This window comes from Leptinotarsa decemlineata, unplaced genomic scaffold (assembly GCF_025532065.1).
Source record: "Leptinotarsa decemlineata unplaced genomic scaffold, Ldec_3_MD MMD2_tig00000010_RagTag_RagTag, whole genome shotgun sequence".
NCBI classification, from domain to species: Eukaryota; Metazoa; Arthropoda; class Insecta; order Coleoptera; family Chrysomelidae; genus Leptinotarsa; species Leptinotarsa decemlineata.
In genome coordinates this window covers 11219833-11241204 of record NW_027412538.1, presented here as the reverse complement: position 1 = coordinate 11241204, position 21372 = coordinate 11219833, and the positions used below count along the sequence as shown (strand labels likewise).

Here is a 21372-nt window from a genome sequence, read left to right as displayed (position 1 = left end):
AATATTTCCATGGAATATAAATGATACAAATATTGGCCATTCCATGAAATTGAGGAAATTCAAATTCATAGTTGCATGTTTTCGACGGTGGACTTAGTTTTGTAACTAGAAGAAATGTTTGTCTAGAGATTTTTTTCGATTAACTATTGTACAACATTGATTGAATATTAAAAATGACATTAATTCAGAAATCACCACTGTGTATAGAGGTTTTGATCCCTTCGCCAATCAGGACCAGGCAAAAACGGCCTTCGTCGACTTCATCGAATCTCGCTTCTACAATTTTTATGCCGTCGGAATCCATTGACTTGTGTTACGTTGGCAAAAGTGCACTGGTTCAAATTACGCTTGTTCCGATTGAATTGAAGAAATATTCACAATTATATTATATATAGTTCAAAGTAGACTCACAAAAACGGACAAACCCATTTCTGGAACGAATGCTTTAAAAGGCTCTCATTTGTGAGCTTGTTGTCACGTACTATATAGGGAAATGTGAAAATTAACTGTAGTTCTTTAGGTTAGTATGTGCCTCTTATATCACTCTCATAAATGATACTATAGAGACAATTTTATTTTCAATTAATTACTTGAAAGTATAATTTTTTCCATTAGTCACAAGAAAATGAACAAAAAACTATATTCAATTAAGGAATCTCAACACAATTAGAAAGAAAAAGTATTTGTATTTTAAAAAACATTTATTCGCCAAAGTAAAAACATTTTAATTTGTTTAACAATAAATAGTTATCACATTTATTAATAATTTTGTGCCAATAAAGCAAAAGTCAAACAAAACAGTGATTTTAATTAGACGAACGTTTGAGAGATTCAGAGAAATATTCATTAATATCGAGCATTTCTAACAATAACGATAAATGTGGTTGGTACCCACATTTTGCTACTTTACGACCCACTTTGAATAAATATAAAACAAATTCTTGGAAGTTCTTGAAAATACTTTCCAGTTTGTTGAAATTGGGATGGACATACGAGCCATTTTCACAAATCCAACTTCTTGACCTCAAATAATCAAAAAATTTCAAAATCACCATGAATGTTTTGTGGATAACATTCCTCAAGATTACAGTCTTTTGGTTCAGTAAGCACCTGAAAAAAAAAGAACGATTTCTTTATATAATATCAGCAGAAAATCATCACAAATAATTAAAAAAAAATGCTCTTTAGAAAGTTCCAGTAACTTTCGATTCATGACTGATTCATATTCCAAACATTTACTAACTTTAATTTGCAATAATAATAATAATAACAGCCTTCATTACCCAACAGTTAAAAGTTATTTACGGGGATAACTAAATATGTTAAAAAAGTGATATAGATCCTTATAATTACAAAGTTACAATTTGAGAAAATGAATAACAAAATTATAATATGACATAAAATAAAAAACTATACCAGGAAATTAAAAATTCTCCATGAAATACTGAGATGCAGTGTCAGCAATATATTCTAGGGAATCAAAATTGATATCATACAAATTTGAAATTAAATTGAAATTATTGCAAATGCTTAAAATAGATGACTAGAGGTACAAATTGGTTCTGGCCAGTCGTCTGTAAAAAGTTTTTGTGCTTATAGTTATAAAATGAGGCACATTGTTGTGCAGAAAAATTATTCAAGCAAGTTTTCTGCGTAATTCAAGACTTTCAATATTGAATGTTATGGTAAGAGATTCATATGAAATACCTCTATCAGGATAGAGGTATTCCATCACTAATAATCAATCGATCTAAACTTTCCGCAAATGGTTGGACTATTTTATTTTTTTTTATGAAACTGGTTAATATATTATTCAAATGAATAAACAGAACGAGCTCAAAAAATAAATATCGAAACAATGAAAGTATAACCAGTCCAAGTTATTGATTCCCGACTTACATGAAGAGAATATTTTTTATATATGCCGTGTGCGCAGAATACAGCTCATCGATACTAGAAACACCTTCCAGGTTCTTTTCGAACATCGTCCAACTGGACTGCAACACTTCACCCACAACATAATTCTGTAACGTTTGAACAAACTGGGTCATGACATGACGGCACTGATGTAGTTTTCTATACTGTGGTGATGACATGAGGTAAATTTCTTTTTTACCTGTTTCTTTGGCTAACACTTTCAATTCCTGGAAAAAAAGGAGAAGTTATGTCAATAAATCATTTGAATTCGGAACTCAAAAAACGGTTGAAACACATGATCAATATATCTGTTGAAATATGTCAATAAATCATTTGAATTCGGAACTCAAGAAATGGTTGAAACACATGATCGATATCATCTGTTGAAAAGTCTGTTAAAAATCTGTTTTTCCCTTTCTCGATGCTTATTTTCGCTATACAAAGAACCTACCTGCATCTGTCTGTTAAGAAAAAACTGTTTTTTCGTTAATCAGCTGTCGCCCCGATACGAACGAGAACTCTCAGAAGTTGAGAAACTTGTACGAGCTAAGGACTAACGAGGTCTTACCTTTTAACGTGTGATTCCTAACACATATTTCAAGATTTTAGGTTCAGTAGCTTTGGCTATATATAACTGTTGAAAGCTTACCAAAAAAGTTTTCTTGAGAACCCAGGAGACTCTATTCAGTTTCAACAGGAATTTAAACACCTCATCATACTTGGCAATGGTATCGGTGGGCAAGAGAATATTCAGAGGCCATTTAACCTTGTAAGTCAGAGATAAACAATCCAGCACATCTGGATTTCCCAAATCGAAACATTTTGGCATACTATTGATCTTGAATGACAAACACTGCGAGTTAGTCTGATTCTTATACGACATATCCAGTGCCCCGAAGACTAAGTCTTGCAAAATGCGGCAGTTTATCAGTTCAGCAGGAAAATTTGCATCGTAAAGCTTTGTGAACAAATTTTCTGTGATGTTTCTACCAAATTCGCCGTCTTGCATGAAGAAATAATCTCTCAGGCTCATCAGATGTTGCAAATACTGGAGATCATTTATAAAGTACCTCAAGAGTTCATCGTTGATCAGTTTAGTCTGAGTCAGGAGAGGGATTTGGACAGATTCATGTAAAAATAATCGCAAACAATTTGTCGAAACCCCTGATGCCTGTTTCTTGGTAACTCTTTTGGAAAAAACAGCTTTCTGCAAACCAATCTCTTTGCGGTTATAGTATATCGGATCGATGGATTGTTCTTTGATTGTATCGAATTTGAAACCTTCATCCGTCTGTTGAGTTTCTGCTGTATTTGGAATACTTTCCAGTTGATTGGTGTCGATGCTGAGGAACATGGTGCTAGGTGTTCCCACGCTATGCGGAAGCTCACTCATTGGAGTTGAGTCGACAGACATTGGAATTTGCTTGTCTGTATCTGATTTTGCAGATCTGGTACTCACCTGAAATTTATTTGAAACATTCAATTAATATTTCTTTCTTGTTTCCCATCACCAAACCGTTATTTTAACACTTCGACACGTGTTTCGATCACCAAGTGATCATCTTCAAGAGGAAGATTAAAGGTGTCGAGTCGAGGTGTTAAAATAACGGTTTGGTGTTGGAAAAAACCTTCAGTTATATTCATTATTACACCAAAAGTTCCAAACAGTGCATTACAAGTTGAAATAGTCGGTCAAACATTCAACATTCTTCACCTAACAGAGTTAAAAAAGTTAATTAAGGCCAATCCCATTAAAACTAACCTGGCTCCAAAAAGAACTCAATGATTTCTATTGCTCTATTGGTGAAAAACTAAAAGAGAACATAAAAGCCAGCTGTGACCCCTTGGAATACCTTAAAAATCTAAATGTTGTTGAAAATTGTACAGATACATGAGCTTATACAGATAATCAATGAAATCGAAAATAAAAATTCGGCGGGTGTGGATGGAATGTCTGTAAAAATATTTGAAAATCTACCTCTTAGTGCATCACATGTTTTGGTCGAACGCATTAATACATCATTCAGGTATGGTATATTTCCCACATGTTTGAAAATAGCTATGGTTATTCCATTACATAAGGGGGGAAATTTGGAAACCCCTCAAAATTCAGGCTCATTTCTTTATTATCGACCCTTTTAAAAATTATTGAAAGATTAGTGAAAAAGACTAATTTCCTTTTTATCGATGAACAATACGCCATCTAGCCTTCAGTTCGGTTTTCAAAGTTCGAAAAATACCACAGATGCCAATTGCTCCTTTCTAGAGAACGCATTCTGTTGCAGCAGTGTTTTGTGATTTCTCGAAAGCTTTCGATTGCTTGATCATAAGACACTGCTTCGGAAGCTCAGCCATTATGGGATAAGAAGAACTTTATTTCCAGATAGGCAAGCCTATTATGAACATAATTAATGTACTTTATCTAATGTAGATAAAGTAGTTGTAATGTAGATGCCGAGATGTTATTTAAAAAAAAATATAGGCAGTGATGCAAGAGCTCTGAATGAAATGAGTGTAACTGAGCTTTTTCTCAAAAGATCTGAAATTAATATAGGCTGCTTCAAATACTAATTTGATTTTCAGCTACTTTGATTAATGTATTAAAAAAACACGCGATACGTGTTTCGCTATACAGTAGCATCATCAGGCGTCAAAATATTGACTGAACTAATTATGTGTTATGCTTTTATAGAAATTTGAATCCTAATGAGTATTTCTACCTGATAAATTCATTACATGAGATATATACCTTTCCAGGAACAACTCATTAAACTGGAGAAGTGTTCCCTGAGCCCTCATTTTTCCTACTTTTAGAATCTGTCCTAATTAGGGGACGTTCAAGTATTACATAAAGCAATTTTTGAAGATTTTTGACCCTCCTCCTCCTATTATACGCGCCGTAACGTTTTCCAGTACCACCTCCCCCACCCTAAACCATCACACAAGTGACCATTTTTGTCCAAAGGTCACAATTATATTGACCAAAGTACTGGCAAGTCCCTAAAATATCTTTGTAATTGTTAAAATTGTGTTTGCGGTAATAATGAATAAAACAAAAGATTAATAACTATAGGCAATGCTTATATTGTTTATTTTATTCATATTGTTATTTAACAGTCACAACAATTAACATTTACTCAAGTATGTTAAAATAAGCTCAACTGATATACTTTTACTACTAATTTTACATTTATTTAAGCCTTTTCCTTGATATGACTTCGTCCTCACATACATTTTTGGCTTCATTTGGCTCTCATGTTTTCTCCTATTTCAGCTTTATTTTCACTAATAAACTTTGAAAATAAAATCACATACTTAATTTAACCTAACTAACTGAAAGGTAACTGAAGTGAAATATATCGTACTGTAACGAATTGAAGAATTTACTGTCTCAAACACTAATTTATTTCTAACAATATTTCACTATCAATCGCAAACTAATTTATTTACAACACATATCACTTAATTTATTTTCACTACTTGAATTCTTTATTTAACCACTTGATTCTCTTTCTAAATTCGACTACCATCTCTGGACGAGAAGCCGGCCTTTTATATCGGTAACGATCGCTCTAGATTTCGCTAGTGGTTTCGGTACTCATCTATACTTTTCGCGGCGGTTCGCAGTGAGTCATGTGTTTATTCGCTGGCTGAGATATCGGTCAGGGCCGGCTTCAAATTCGTTATAGTACCTACTCTCAAATTAAATAAAAAATAAAATCATCTATGATTTAAATAACGTACTTTTTGCACTGAAGTGACTTAATTTAAATTTTAAAAAACGTGATTTTTTTGACAATGAATAAAATATGCTTGAAAAAGATACATTGTTGGAAGTACGATGATCACTCCAATAATATGCTTCTTCGCATTACGCATTTAAAACAATGATGAATACTGACAACTTAAAACAAATAAAAATAACATATAATACAGTCGAGGAATTCTCCGTAAAACATAAAACGATAAGGGTAGCCAACTTGGGACTCTTTAATTTCCTAGTTCTATATTTGGATAAAAAATAAATGTTACGTAACACATTGTTCGAACCCGCTCCCGCCCCTCTAACGCATCGTAACAGTTTACAAGACCCCCCTCACCCCAAATTTCGTTGCGTAATACTTAAACGACCCCTTAACAATTTCCCCATTGTCAACTGAATTCAATAAGAGGGAACAATTCAAATCTATTTGATCATCATGCAATAATCCTGAATTTTCAAATCTACTGATTTCTAAGCATTCCAAAAAGTTGAGTTCTGAACCTTTCTATTCCAAATGCAATGCGTTATAATCGTGATTGAACTCGTACTCCTCTGTCAAAAAATGGTTCGCAAATGTTGAATTGGTCTTCCCATTAAAAAAACTACATCTATGCTCTTTTATTCCTTTGGAGAAACTTCAATCGGTTTGGCCTATATTGAATTTTGCACAAGAATCACAAGTCAACTTATATACTCCCGATTTATCCGATTCTGGAGTTTTATCTTTATTGTTTTTCATGAATTTACTCAAATTATTATTGTTCTGTAGCCTACGTCCAATTGTTTTTTTTTAACGAGCGATATTAATAGTAGGATCCCAAAGTAAGTTATAGTGACATAATGTTTACCGTCATTCTTTGAAACAGGACAGACCTGATCCAGAGCTTGTTTTTGCAATTTTTCAGAAAGAATTGAGTCAACTGTTGAATTTAACAGGAACCATTTCGTTGGTTTTCAAATAGGGAATAGAGAAACAAAATTTGAATTGAAAGGGTTATATTTGTAGGAGTGATTAATTTTTGGCAAAGAAAGTTTTTGGCTTTCTACTACTCCATCTTGATACAAAAAAAAACTGAGTAGAGAAAAGTATCTTCTGTATAATTCAGTGTTCATATAAAAGTATTTGTTTCGAAAGAATTATTTCTTTCGTATAATTCAATGTTTATATGAAAGTAGCTGTTTCAGGAGGACTTTCTTTCAGTATGTGTCTAAAAGTTACTTCTTTGCATGATCTACACATCCATGTATAGAGTTACTAATTCTCAAATTGATTACTTCCTTCCTTTCCTTGGAAGATTCCGTCATCCTTGTTTTTTTTTTTTTGTATCAAGATGGAGTAGTAGAAAGCCAAAAACTTTTTTTCCCAGAAACAAAATGTTCCACCCAGACCTCGAATTATCTGTACTTTCTACAGGATGACTTGTTTTGATATTTAACACGATACTTAATTCATTAGCACAGCAACTGATTTTCAACTTGAGAAAAAACATTTGTCCAATTAAGAAAGAAACTCAATTATCAAATTGTGATACTTCTCGCTGAAAAAATATTTACCTTGTCGAAATCCAGCATCAACGATTTCGATTTTTTAATAGGTCCTGTCTTCACGCTACTCTCTTCATTACTTGCCAAGTTTCTATTGACAAAATTTTCGTTATCTAAATATTTCTCAGCGAAACAATCGCTACTTCCCATAACTTTACTTCTGTTGTACATGGAAATAGTAGTTATTTGATTTGTTTTCACGTAATCAGGTTTGATATCGAAACCAAACTCTGTAGACAATATTTTGAGTTTGTTTCTCTGGGCGTCAGAAAGGTACGCTGCATTATGAATACTCGTAGTCTTTTCTTTCTTTTGTATGAAATCGATACCCATCTCTTGAGTCATGACCTTGTACTTATTTTTTCTGGCCATCTCGAAGTTGTTTATTGCTTCTTGAATATTTCTAGAATGGTTTGAATTGATGATTTTGTCACTGGGTTCGTTGGTGCTTTTCAGAGTGTCGGCATTTGCATTGATGACATCTAGAGAGCCTGGAGAATTAATTTCCGGCCGGTCACTTTCAGTTTCCATATTTTCCACTTCAACTTTATCTTCATTTTTATCTTCCGGTATTGAATAAAAACTATCAGACGAACTGTTTGATTTCTCTCCCAAATTATCTGTTGATTCAAAATGCTCCTTATCTTTTGTCAATGAGTTTTGTTCTATTTGGATACTTTTGATTTTTTTAACATTCGTTTCTATTTTTGACTTTCTGTTGTCGGCAATTTCTATCAACTTTGAATAATAATCTATCATAACATTCCTGAAACGGAAAAATTGCGATTATAAAAAAGTGATCTTATTTTTTTTTAATAACTTTTGTAGAAATTATTATTTCTAGAGGGTCTTTCACCAAGTGCTTCTTTTTTTTAAATTTAAATAAAACAAAGCGTGTGTGTATGAGATATCCAAATTTTTTATTCATCTAAAAGACCTATTTGTTGAATTTGACCGACGGCATGAGTTATAGTGGCTTTGAGAACTGCTGTAGTTTGTGATTTATTCCCATACACCTAGGACTTAAGGAAACCCCACAAGAAAAAGTGCGGCCAGTTCACATCGCCTTCACTTGAGATGACCATGCCCTAAAATCACTCCAGAAAAAATAAAAGCGATTTATTTCCAACAGGAGTACCCAGTTACAGGAAATGCTAGTATTACAGAGTATATATGAAATAAATATCAAAAATAATGGAATATAGAAATGTATAAAAGTAAAAGCTAAAACAAAGTATATATAAAATATTAGTATGAGTAGAATTTCAAAAGAGGAATGAAAAATTGAGTATATAACACAAAAATTTACAAATCATGCAATGTAGCAGTACTGACACAAATGTTATTTATAGTATTATTGAAAGTGATTGTGGATACAAGATACCAAGGCGTTCAGAGAGTCGAAATCAATATCGCAGTGTTCACAGATTTTATTGAAGCTACTGCACATGAAATTCAATGGTGATCGTAGCATAATATTTGTGCGTGATGTTTTGGAATAGAATTTCAGATTGTGTCGACCTTCACTTCTTGGCATTGAGAAATAGATCTCGGGTAAAAGAACCGTACTGTCAATATTGTTGTTTGGTAATTTATGCAAGAATTTTATACCAAGGATAACTCTCCTATTTTCCAAATATGTCATATCAAATCGTGTCAACAAAATTCACTATTATTTCATTCAAGGTTTATTTTGGTTAATATAATTGTTATTTTCAGCTACTCATTTTCAATTCTTCTTTTTTAGTTGTTTCAGGTATTTCGAATCATTTTATATAGTAGACAATGGAAGTCCGAACTAGTAAAATTCATCATGAAACATTGTCAATCACCTTCAAACAAGTGTCAACAAAATGTTATGATCGATGCCTCTCGTGGGGTATTGACCATCAACTTTTAGACATATGTGATAGCAATTTTAAGGTGGCAATACTTTTGAAGTTTCTGCCATTTCTGTAAATGAATCCAAGCATCCTATTTGCATCAGTAGTATTATTCCTTATATGTGCTGTAAATGTTAATTTAGTGTCGTATGTTATACCAGTAGTGTCGTATGTTGATGGGTCCATGTTTGGACCCATCAACAAAACATCGAGTGGTCCCAAGCTGAGATCTTGCACAGAGAGGAACACTGGTTTAGGAGAAAATACAAGGAAGCCGCATACATGTTGTCCAACAACGTATTCAGCCAAGCCAGCGTAGAAATACGCAACATATGGAAACCCATCTTCAAGCGAAAAATGGCCAACTTCCGCCAAAACGGCCATCTCCCACGGAACCAGTGAAGCGGAAAATGGAAAGCGGGGATAAGTGAAAGTACTCGAACGACCTATAAATAGTCATCTCTCGGAGGAATCAGTCCAGTCATCACCCGAAGACGATTGTAGATACTAACAATCGAAACGTCGTGAACTAACGTGACTTGGAATCTCTCCACTTTTTATTTTTATTTTCTTTTTTCTTTTCTTTATTTTTATTTATTCAATTGTTCTATTTTTACTTGTATTTTATTTCACTATTATTTCATTTCAGGTTTTTTTTTGGTTAATATAATTGTTATTTTCAGCTATTCATTTTCAATTCTTCTTTTTTAGTTGTTTCAGGGATTTCAAATCATTTTATATAGTGGACAATGGAAGTCCGAACTAGTGAAAATCATTAGAATGCTTAGATTAGCAAATAAGAATAGCAGCTATATTGATTTGTTCGACTCCTCCTTGTATTCTTTTGAAAATCAGGTTAAATGTATCGGCCTACTATGAATAAACTGCTGATTATTATTATTATTAATAATATCTGTTTTTTTTTCTTTTTTAATATTCTATATTATTATTTAATTGTTTATTTTTTCAATCACACTATTTATGTGTTCATTGTATAATGGCAAGTCCGTAAATAAATGAATAAATAATCAATGTTTATTGTTGATCCGGTTTTTTTACTTACGCTTCTTCCTGAATGAGTTTTTGCCTTTTAAGTTCAGTTTCAAAACTTTCTTCCACTTGATTCAATTCCTCTTGGATTTCTTTGGCGATTCTCAACTGTTTCTCTTCCAGAGCAGCTACATATTGCTCTTTCAACATGTTCATTTCTTCAAATTTCTTCTCATTTTGTTCCAATAGGATTTTCTCTCTCTCCACTGAAAAAAATCATTTGAAATTGAACAAAATTGTTGAAAATCAACTAAAACTTTCTGTATACTTACATTCCAGCTTTCTCAAAGTCGCAGCTCTTTTCTTGGCAATCAAACCCATTAAAACATCATCTTCTTTGCGATTTCTCAACAGAACTTCTCTCAAATTGAATCTGGATCCACATTCTTCATGAACGTCTAAATAATAATTGACTGTATTTTGTTGTAAATTAGAGAGTTGATCCAAAGTGAGACAGCAAGATATTATATGAGGTTTTTTGCCCATCAAGTATAAACGCAGTTTGCTCTGTGAAAATGTAAAAAATAATAACGTACAACAAATACATCTACCAATGTTATGTGTTCAGATTTCCATTGTTTAGAAACGTGTCGAAGAATTGAAATCTACGAGAAAACAATTTTCAAATGGATGTAATATAAAAAATACTTACAATAACAGCTGCACAGAAATTGGTAAGTTAAAAAGGAAATAATAAAAGCAAATACTCAACATATATCACAGGTTTGAATGACAGGTTTTAATACAACTTTTAATGACCTCATTGCACTTATACATGAGAACAAATTTGACATTGTAATGGTCTCTGAATCGTGGCTAACCGATCAGTTTGATTCTAACTCAATTCAAATTTATGGTTACAAGTTCATATGTGAGGATAGAAAAGGGAGAGGTGGGGGTGTCCAAATTTATCTTAGAAATGATTTGAAATACAAAAAAATTACTTTTGATTTTGTGGTTGAAGAATCTCTTGAACTTAGTTTCATTGAAGTGAAACTTCGATGTAGGAGTCTGGCCTTAGGTGTATTTTATAGGCCTCCAAATACTAATTTTTTGAGCATGATTGATGATATATTATATTATCCGCTGTTTGTCTTGTTTCTGAAGATGTGATATGCATGGGAGACTTCAACGTTGATCTTTTCAAACTATCCAATCTCCTACTCAACTGCTTTGAATGGTACAATTTAGATAAAAATCTTAATGAGCCTACTAGAATCACCAACGTTTCTAGCACACTCATTGACCCAATTTTCGTTAGTAATAATAATCATGTTATAAGATCTAGTACTTTATTATCCCAAGGCATTTCAGATCACATGCCAGTTTACGTTGAATATTTACCAAAGAAATTCAAAATAGAACCCAAATTTGTAACATTCCGTTGTTTCGACAATTACACTTTGCATACTTTTTTTTTAGATTTATACCAGTTGCCGTGGTTCGAAATTATAGGTGAAAATGATATTGATGATAAATTGTACAATTTCAATTCATTTGTAATCTCTACTTTTGACAGACATGCCCCTCTTGAAAAAGTTAGAATTATCAAACCTCCCGCTCCTTGTCTCACTCAAAATCTCAGACTTCTTATGAAAGAACGTGATAAAGCCTTTCAAAAATAAAAAAAAAAAATCTGTTAATAATCGTATGAGGTATGAAGAATTGAGAAATTATACCTTGTCAATAGTTAGAACTGAAAAAAGGACATATTTCAAGTCTGTCTGTTCTGAAAAATAGCACGCAAAACCTGGAATGCTCTCTCTAACCTCAATGTTCGTTCAAAAAAAAAAAAAAAGTTCATTACTCAATCACCTCTAGAATCAACTTAATTTCTTGAACAGTCCACAAGTGAAAGTTAGAAGAACGTGGAAATGTTTTTTGGTTTTAATTAGATAGCGTTGAGCGCGGAGGTGGGAAAGTTAGTCATTTAACGTTTAAAGCACTCATCATCTTAGACAACAGATGAAAAATTCGGAACTACCTGATGTTTTGTCAGTAAAATCCCTTCTATTGAATGGACTGTAACGTTTGACAACATATTTTCCCCCTATTCATTGCGAAAACTTACCGTATGCTCAAAAAACTTGAGTAAACTCATAGATTTTCCACACGAAAGAATTTCTGTTTTCAAATCTACTAGAAAATCTGGAACAATGTCTTCCCTCAAACTAAAACTTCTGGTCCAATAAGTACGCCCTCTAGTTATGACGAATTTCGGATTTGGTTTGATAAAAAACTCTCCGTACGGATCGTGAATGACTCCGTCAAGGATCCACTGTTTCAAGAAACGACTGAAACATAACAAAATGCAGCGAACAATCCGGAAAAATACTTTCCGTATTACCTGAAATAAACCTGGCAGCAGGGATATAAGATTGAGTAGAGAACGCTGCTGATTTTCTGATCAGTCAAGCTCAGTACCTTCTGATAAAGATAGTTGAGGAGAGCTACGCCGTGCGGGATCTCTTCCATTTTTGTGTAAGGTCCAACTTTGCAGATCGATGTTAAAGTAGAAATTTGCAGTTGTAATTGATGCGTTTTCTCATGGAACTCCAAGAAATTCATGGAATCGGGGATATTGAAAGTGGCCGTTTGGTAAAATTTGAGATAACGATTGATATTTTCGCAAAATTCCTAGAATAAATTGAATTCATCATAGATTTTTCAATTTATCATCAGTATCCTTCAAGTGGCTTACTAAGGATATGTTCTCTTTTTTTTTTAAAGACAATTTTTGAATTAGTTATGAACTTACTGTGAATATGAATCCTTGATATTTATACTTTCCAGTTTCAGAATTTGGGGTACTCATTTTGTTCAATGCTTTGTAGCATGTACCAGAAAACACAATATCCCTGCAATAACTGTTCAATGTATCAGGTGTAATTCCATCCACACTAATGCCTGGTACTAAGTAGAACTCCCCCATTTCATCAAAATTAAACGAATCAGATGCCATTCCAACTGTAACGATATGATTGAATAAATAGGACGATTACACCTAAAAGCAGGATCTACAGACATGAGAGATGGCTTTCATTACACAACACAACAAAAAAATATTTTTTGAATGTTTCATACACAAAATTAGTCAATTTCTACTAATTTTGGGGTGATAAAAACGAAAATAACAATGAAAAATTTTTATTAGCTCTGGTTTTTGAGATACACAGTACTTAATCTTAAAGAGTAGTTATACTATACGTGAAAAGTGAAAGTACATAAAACAATATTGTTATGTTTCTTTTAGAATATTTTAAGTACAAAATTAATAAAAAAAACATTATTCTTAGTGTTTTGACAAATAAAAGAAGTTTGTACCACCAAATTTCAATTAAGTCCATCCGATTCATTGTAAGATCGCTGTCGTTTAGCTTGTCTTTTATAAAACACTTCTGGAGCATCCCTACACTACCAGCAGTAGTCTGCAAGCATTGCTTCATTCCAACGGCCCTGATATCTCTGTTCCATTAAGGCAATGTCTTGATGGAATCTTTCTCCATGTTCGTCACTCACAGCTCCACAGTTTTTTGACGCTGTCTGTACTGAGATATTTTCACATCATGTTTTAGAAGATTCCACTGTTGTAGTCTTGACCCTAACAGCTCAGTCTTTTCCTTAGACAAGCGAAGATCTCTTATAAGGTCACTCAACTCTGCTTAACTAATTCTGTGCGGATCACTAGACCTATCGCTTACCTCAAAATCAGGGTCATAGGATGTAGAAGGATGGGTTGCTCCTTCTAAACAGTCTTCATCACCTTCCTCTAAAATTTCATAGTTTTGGGGTGGAGAAGGGACTGGCAAATTGTCTGAGTGTGGTACAGGCCGAAGAGCAGATGGGAGATTAGGGTATTTAACCGTTCCTCTTTTCTTCATAGATAAACCTTGCTTAATGGGAGGAGTTAAGCAGAAATAACAGTCGTCTGTATGATTGGTAGGCTCACGCCAAACCATAGGTACTGCAAAAGCTATTGCCCGGTTTTTATTTTTCAGCCACTCTCGCAATATGACGGAACAAGAATTACAACATATATGAGGAGCCCATGATTTATCTTGGTCCCCAACTTTCACACCAAAATAATGTTCATAGGCTGTCTTAACGATAGGTGTCGTTTTACGTTTCTGAGCCTTAAATGTTATTTCACCACATATATAGCAAAAGCTATCGACAGAATTCACACACTTTCGAGGCATTTCAGATCAGCACTTAAATTAATCTAAAAATCAACTTCACAGGATAATTTCAATAGCAACCACGTGCGTACAATTGACAAACTCACATAGGTTATGTTTACTACTTAAGAACAGCTGATGAGAGGGGTGTTATGTAAACAAACATGTGTACCAACTGTTGGTGATGAAATATTTCATTTGTTGAAAACTCAATATACATATATATAATATAATGATACTATATCTTGAAAACAAGAGCTAATATATAATTTTTATGGTCACTTTCGGTTTTAACACGTGGAAATACATTAAAATCATTTGATTTGAAAGGGTTATATTTTTAGGAGTGATTAATTTTTTGGGAAAGAAAGTTTTTGGCTTTCTACTACTCCATCTGATACAAAAAAATGGATGAGAGAATCTTCCAAAGAAAGGAAGGATTAATCAATTTGAAAATAAGTAACTCTATACATGGATGTGTAGATCATGCAAAGAAGTAACTTTCAGACACAAACTGAAAGAAAGTCCTCCTGAAACAGCTACTTTCATATAAACATTGAATTACACGAAAGAAAAAATTCTTTCGAAACAAATACTTCTATATGAACACTGAATTATACAGAAGATACTTTTCTCTATTCAGTTTGTATATAGAGAAAAGTATCTTCTGTATAATTCAGTGTTCATATAGAAGTATTTGTTTCGAAAGAATTTTTTCTTTCGTGTAATTCAATGTTTATATGAAAGTTGCTGTTTCAGGAGGAATTTCTTTCAGTTTGTGTCTGAAAGTTACTTCTTTGCATGATCTACACATCCATGTATAGAGTTACTTATTTTCAAATTGATTAATCCTTCCTTTCTTTGGAAGATTCTCTCATCCATTTTTTTGTATCAGATGGAGTAGTAGAAAGCCAAAAACTTTCTTTCCCAAAAAATTAAAATCATCTAATTTCAACCCCGAAACAAAAACTTTGTTGTGTTGTGTTATCAGGAAAAGCTCTGATCCACCATTTTTTTGGTAGGAAGGATGACTCAGTTTCATTTGAATTTCAATTATTCATCATCACATTGTCAATAAAAACAATTATGCCGGTCATGCTCTCTCCCAGAAGTTTTAAATATATCAGGAAAACGAGCTGGTATCATTAACCTCTCAAGCTGAGTGATCATTGAATCCGAGAGAGTGTGTCCTGAGCATCCAGAAAAAGTCAAGAATCAGGGCCGTAGCGAAAAGAAAAACCAGGGGAGGGAGGGAATCCTAATTTTCCCAACCCCATCAACAAAATTTCCCAACTTTCGAAAAAATGAAAGCCGAGGGATTAGTTACTACTATAATATATTAATTTTCTTACTTAGCTATCCAAAGATTGGCTGAATGCTTATGCCCGTTAGGGTATGCACAAAAAAAAATTGCTAATTATAAAAATAATAATGGGAATTATTCTACTTTGGACCAAGGACCTTGGTCCAAAGTATAGGTCCACCATGATCCATACATGGTCCACCATGTATAGGAATACTCAATACAAATGAAAGGAAACAACACTTGAATAATGTTGTGCTCATTGTTTTCTACTATTATTTTTTCTATCTTCACGGCCCGAAATTCGAAAAAAGCGAAAAGTTGGGAATTTAGTAAAATTGTCACTCAAAAATTTGTGGACTGTTCTCTTACTTGGGAGAAACTAAACTTTTTTGAAGTTTTCAAACAACTCAGAATTTCAAAGTATGGGATCCCCAAGTTATGCATGTTGGGAAATCATGGGGGGGAGGCGCACCCCCATCCCCCCATGGCGACGGCCCTGTAAGAATCACAACTTTCTGTGATATTTCTTTAGCATTATGGCAAGACTTTATGATATTGAGTTTATAGATAAAGAAAACAACATGACTCCACTGATTTCCACCCCGAGATAGTCCCTATAGGAGGTAAAAGACACAAATTCAAGAATGAAGCGTGAAAAAACATGCCAGAAGACACGGTCAAAATGATACACGATAGTCGCTGCGTAGAAGAGTTCGTCAGAATACAGCACTAGAACAATAATCACTTCGTTTCTAGCAGGTAGGCACCTACTTATCGCTCCGAACGCTAATCGTCGACTGACTGAGTGTTGAGAAGCGATCGTCGCTTTTATAGTCCTAGCCTCATCTAGAACAATCTCAAAAATACCCGAGTCGGCCCCTTTGATAAATAAAAAGAAAATAGTAATACAAAAAATGCCGTGTAAACAATCTCGACTTGATATTTTGAAGTTAGATCGAAAAATCGCCTGTTCACAACTATAGTCTCTAATTTCAGAGGCGGCTTTTATCAAAGATATTGCGCGCTCACAAGTAGATATCGGCGGTGACGGCATAGTAAAATTAAACGGTACTTTCACCAGAATGGTTTGCATCGGATTTTTAGGAGTAGCCGAACGCCGCCCTTCTACAAGGCAGCGGTAGCTTTGTCTCGAGCAGCGGTAGCTTTGCCTCGAGCGGCGGCCCGTTTGTGTCGTCTTAACAAAGTATGCCAATCATTTGATTGAACAAAGTATACTGTGGTGGGTGTTCACTGAGATCGGCTGCGCCTCGTGATTCGTGATACCTGCGTCAAAATGGACGACCAGAGAGAGGATTTGTATTTGTTTCTAATTTCTTGCGGAACCCCTATAGCGGTATCGCGCAACCCTAGAGTTCCGCGGAATACACTTAGAGTATGGCTGCAGTAGATGAAACTTGGATACATCATTATACTAACGAAACAAAAATACAGTTCAAACAGTGGACTGCAAAGGGGGAACCGGCTCCAAAAAAGCAAAAACTGTTTTTTCGGCTGGGAAAGTGAAGGCAACTGTTTTTGGGATAGTCATGGAGTTATTTTAATTGATAACCTTCAAAAAGAAAAAACATAACACTAGCATACTACATATCATTACTTGATACAATGAACTCATTGTATTAGTTTGAAATTTTCCTTATTGCAGTAACGTTAGTTACAAATAAAAGTGGTAAAAAACATAGAAGGTTTTATTTCTCATCGATTTACCTTTAAAACTTTCAATCACCAATCAAATTCACTACAAGAAATGCTATCAAAATATACATAACATACCTAATAAGTACTTCAAGTCCCTGATGAAACACCTTCTCGATACCATTTTGGAAGTGAAGACTGAACCATCTTTGAACAATTTATACATATACAATGACTCCAAATTCTCAACCCACAATGAGGATAATGCCCCAAGTTCCGATAAAAATGGATTTTCTTTGTCCGGCTCTGGGTACCCATAATTCTCCCAATTTTTTCGATCACAATACTTGAGCTTGGAAGCGAGCTCCCAAATATTATCATCTAAGCCTAATGGAGGTGAATGGTACCCTTCGTCTTTGAATAAATCAGCAAACTTGTATTCAAGTGATAAGCTGGGTTGAAGAGGTCCTTTCTCGAAAATAACTGATTTATTTCTGAGACTGGTAGAACTCGCAGTTAATTTTTCTTCTAGTGAAAATCTGGACTGAGATTCTTTGATCTCGTGAACCTTTGACCCACAAGTTATTAATGTAGAACTAGCATCGGAGAGATTTTCAGATTCAGTGCAATAAGATTCAGGAAGCTTGAAGAGGTTATTGAAATTTTCGAATTCTTCTAAAGACGGCAAGGATGAAAGATCCTGAAAATTTGAAGATGATATTCGAAGCTTTTATACCACGCAGCGGTAACAGCAAAGTATTAGCTTACTGACGGGCAAACATCAAAATCGTTTGGTCATACATTGAAATAAAAAAAGTGAATCAATTATATCTTTGAGACTAACTTTTGGCTGAAGGTTTTTTAATTTTTATACTTTTTTCAAACTTGATAATGAGATAAAATCCAAACTGGCCTTGAAAATAAAATAACTAATAGAAAATCAAACAGACTGTTTCTAAAATAAAAATTCCAAAGACTCAAAATTTTAACGAGGATTTGCAGGAGTCTCAACTTTTGGCGTTGCACATGAATCTTATAGCTCTTTTCTGTGTATTGAAAACACTTTGCAATTGAGTTTTGAAATATACACCCCAGAAGTGAATTCCATACCTTGAATGATAATCTATGAGTGAGAAATAAACTGATTTAGTAGCAGACAAACCAAGTTCCTTATAAGTTATTCTCATTTCAAGACACCCTGAAGCTAGCTTTTTAATTTTATTGTCAATCATTACCCCCAAAAATTCAGGACTAGGCCTGTTTCCAATAATCTTGTCTGCATCCTTTGTTATTAATGATCGAACGTAACTAGATATTTATTAAATGCATCCCTGACTATCATCATTTCCAACATAACAAACACATCTGACTAATTGTTCATAAATTTGCATATGAGCTTTCAGTTGGTTTGTTTTCCCTGGTTGGTACATCCTCTGGTAGAAATTAATAAAAAGTAGCTGCCCTATTTATTCTTACTTTACTTATTTAAAGTAAATCAAAAATTTTTTTCATCAATTATAAAAATAGTTCAAGGCACACCACGTCCTTGTAAATTAGCCATTTCACAAACAAATTTCCGATATTCTAAAAAATAGTTTAGCATTATTAAAACAGTTTGATAACATTGTTTGAAAATGGTTTTTACAAAGGCGTTAATGTTGGTTTTAGTAACATCGATTGTTAGAAAATATTCCTTTAAGCTAGATTATGTTACCATAGTCTAGTACACTTTCATCTAATGATCAATCCAACAAGATGTAGGTTCAATCTTTGAATCTTCTTGTTACTGGTCCATATCAGTTTCAACTAAAAATGTATTTGTAGTAAGACAGAGGATTGAATCACTCTCTTATGCCACTGTAATTATCATAGTAATTATTCAGCCAGCATAGTTATAAAAAGTAACTTTTTCTAAATAAATAAGCAAATCTTTGGTGTTACTGCTACATGTTTCATATCATTGTCATGAGTAAATATTACCAGCGACTTTTTATTTTTTGTAGGTACATTCCTTAAACTGTATAAAAAAGTTATGATACTCCTGAAATCTTCAAAGTTTGATTCAAAACTGTCCATACAAGTACTCAATTCTTCAGCATGTTCTGTCAAGTTATATTCATGAGCAAGATTGAATTGCCAACATAATAAGTTACAATAAGCATCATCAGTGCCTTTATTGTCTTGGAATTCTGAAAAATCAGTTTTGAAAATGAGTATGTTTGCAAAATGGGTCAATTGTTTACTTTTTTTGAATACAGGGATTCTCTTTCCTAGTAGAATTTCGTAGCATTTTGATCTGGATGATTTAATTTCTTGTGGGTCGGTTGAGAATTTCTCACATAGACTCGTTATTAAATTGAAAACACTATCAGCATTTTCATCATTATCCATAATTTGAAATTTGTTGACTGACCCATACATAACCTCTCACATATCAATAACAAATAAACAACGAAAAAACCACTGTTGCCACAATCACATTTTAGTTCTGTGAAGAGTACACAGATACTCCATTTACATTTTCTATATGGGGCAAGTTTTTAAAATCAACTGTTGGTACACGCGTCTACACCGGTAACTCCATCGAGTTGTCGACAATGCGTTTGTATATCCAACGATGAAAATAATCGATATACATCAAATTCATGACGATGAAAATCCGATGGATTTTGAAGTGCCTATCGAAATATTAGAACTGAATCAAACATTAAAATAAAAATGAAGTCCTGTCAGCTGCATTTTATAAATTCTTGTCGTTTTTTGTGCTCAACGTTTGCAAAAGTATTTCATTTCGCCTATTCATCAGATTTTCACGTCTACGAAAATCGCACCAAAACACCACTATCATAATGTTACGACTGCACGACTGAAAACACAACAAACCGCAAAACAATAAATGAAAGCATAATATGATTCATATTCAGTTGTAAGACGTAGCTGTTTACCATTTGATGTCACCATTTATTGAATGCACTAGCGCTCTGATCGGTGGGCTTTTTTTATTCCGTACAAATAAAACGCATCTGAAATCTTTGTCGAGTGGAATTACAACTGTAGGTGTTTTCTGGCGTTCAATCGTACTCGAGCGTGTATTAAAAAACGATTCGTAGTGATGTAGATTCGCCAGAATGGAATGATTCAATTTGTGTCAGATGTCAAAAATCAACAATCAAATTAAACTTTACAATTTTCGCTAACTTCAATTAGAATCGGATTCGTGCAAGTGATACTTTCCCAGCTTTATTTTGTACATCTTTACAAACTTTTTGATAAAACGTTTTCACGTCTTCGTAAACTGTAACAATCACGTGACGTGACGTTAACGAATGTATTAAAATCACAGACCAATATATTTTGAATTTTTGAATACATGAGCGCCAGAAAACGCCTTTTAATTTGGTTTTTAGCGCTAAATTTGAATCGATGAAATTCAAAATAAATCCGATAAATCAGTTTTTTCAGGAGTGGATGTTGTTATTTTGGGAATCAGATTGTGAAAAATAGTGGTATGGGCTGTGAGTATTCAATTTAACTTTCATATGTCAACAAAATATGAATAAAATAAGCGATTAAAAGTAGGTAAACAAGAAAAATAGATTATTTTTGAGGTATGTTCCAGTTTTTTGGGAAATACTTCTCAAATACTGATTATTTTTCAAATCAAAATTCAGAACTATATTGAAATGACACTTGGCTAAATAGGTTGGTCAATAATTATAATTTAACTATATCTTCCAAATTATTTTCCTTCTAAAAATATAAGGGTCCTTCTTTGCACGGAATTGAAAATTAAAGAATGAACTCACTTAAAAAATTCAAGTCTTATTTGGTTGATAAGCAATGCTCAACTTTATAATGCGGAATTGACAATAATCAAAATTTTCAATCCAATTTCGAATTTTCTGGAGTTTTATTTCATCACGTAGAACATTTTTCAAGAGAAATTTAACTAGCATTTCAAATTTGTACCTTGAAATTGAGACTCGATAATGTTTCAAGTCAATAATTACGATTGGTTTCAGGATATAAATAATGAATATGTATGCCATTATATCAAAGATAAATAAATCAAGATTA

At 33.4% G+C, this 21372-nt stretch overlaps 1 protein-coding gene across 1 annotated transcript; it reads right to left on the bottom strand.

Annotated features, from left to right (window-relative positions):
- Positions 1-682: 682 nt before the first annotated feature.
- Grip163 (gamma-tubulin complex component 6) lies at positions 683-19765 on the bottom strand. Its single transcript, XM_074171455.1, has 12 exons — positions 19539-19765; positions 19276-19484; positions 17434-17995; positions 12917-13125; positions 12506-12795; positions 12230-12452; positions 10431-10665; positions 10172-10364; positions 7235-7991; positions 2567-3376; positions 1900-2144; positions 683-1110 (listed from the first exon to the last, which is right to left on the bottom strand). Exons 1-12 carry the CDS (start codon positions 19714-19716, stop codon positions 807-809), a joined length of 4215 nt encoding a protein of 1404 aa, XP_074027556.1. The 5' UTR covers positions 19717-19765; the 3' UTR covers positions 683-806.
- Positions 19766-21372: the final 1607 nt, after the last annotated feature.

Coding starts and splice junctions, on each gene's coding strand:
- Grip163 (XM_074171455.1), bottom strand. CDS start 19,716: ATGTATGGGTCAGTCAACAAATTTCAAATTATGGATAATGATGAAAAT. Junction 19,485..19,538: donor AATCCCTGTATTCAAAAAAA/GTAAACAATTGA, acceptor CTGATTTTTCAG/AATTCCAAGACAATAAAGGC. Junction 17,996..19,275: donor CAAAAAATAAAAAGTCGCTG/GTAATATTTACT, acceptor TCAAATTTTCAG/GATCTTTCATCCTTGCCGTC.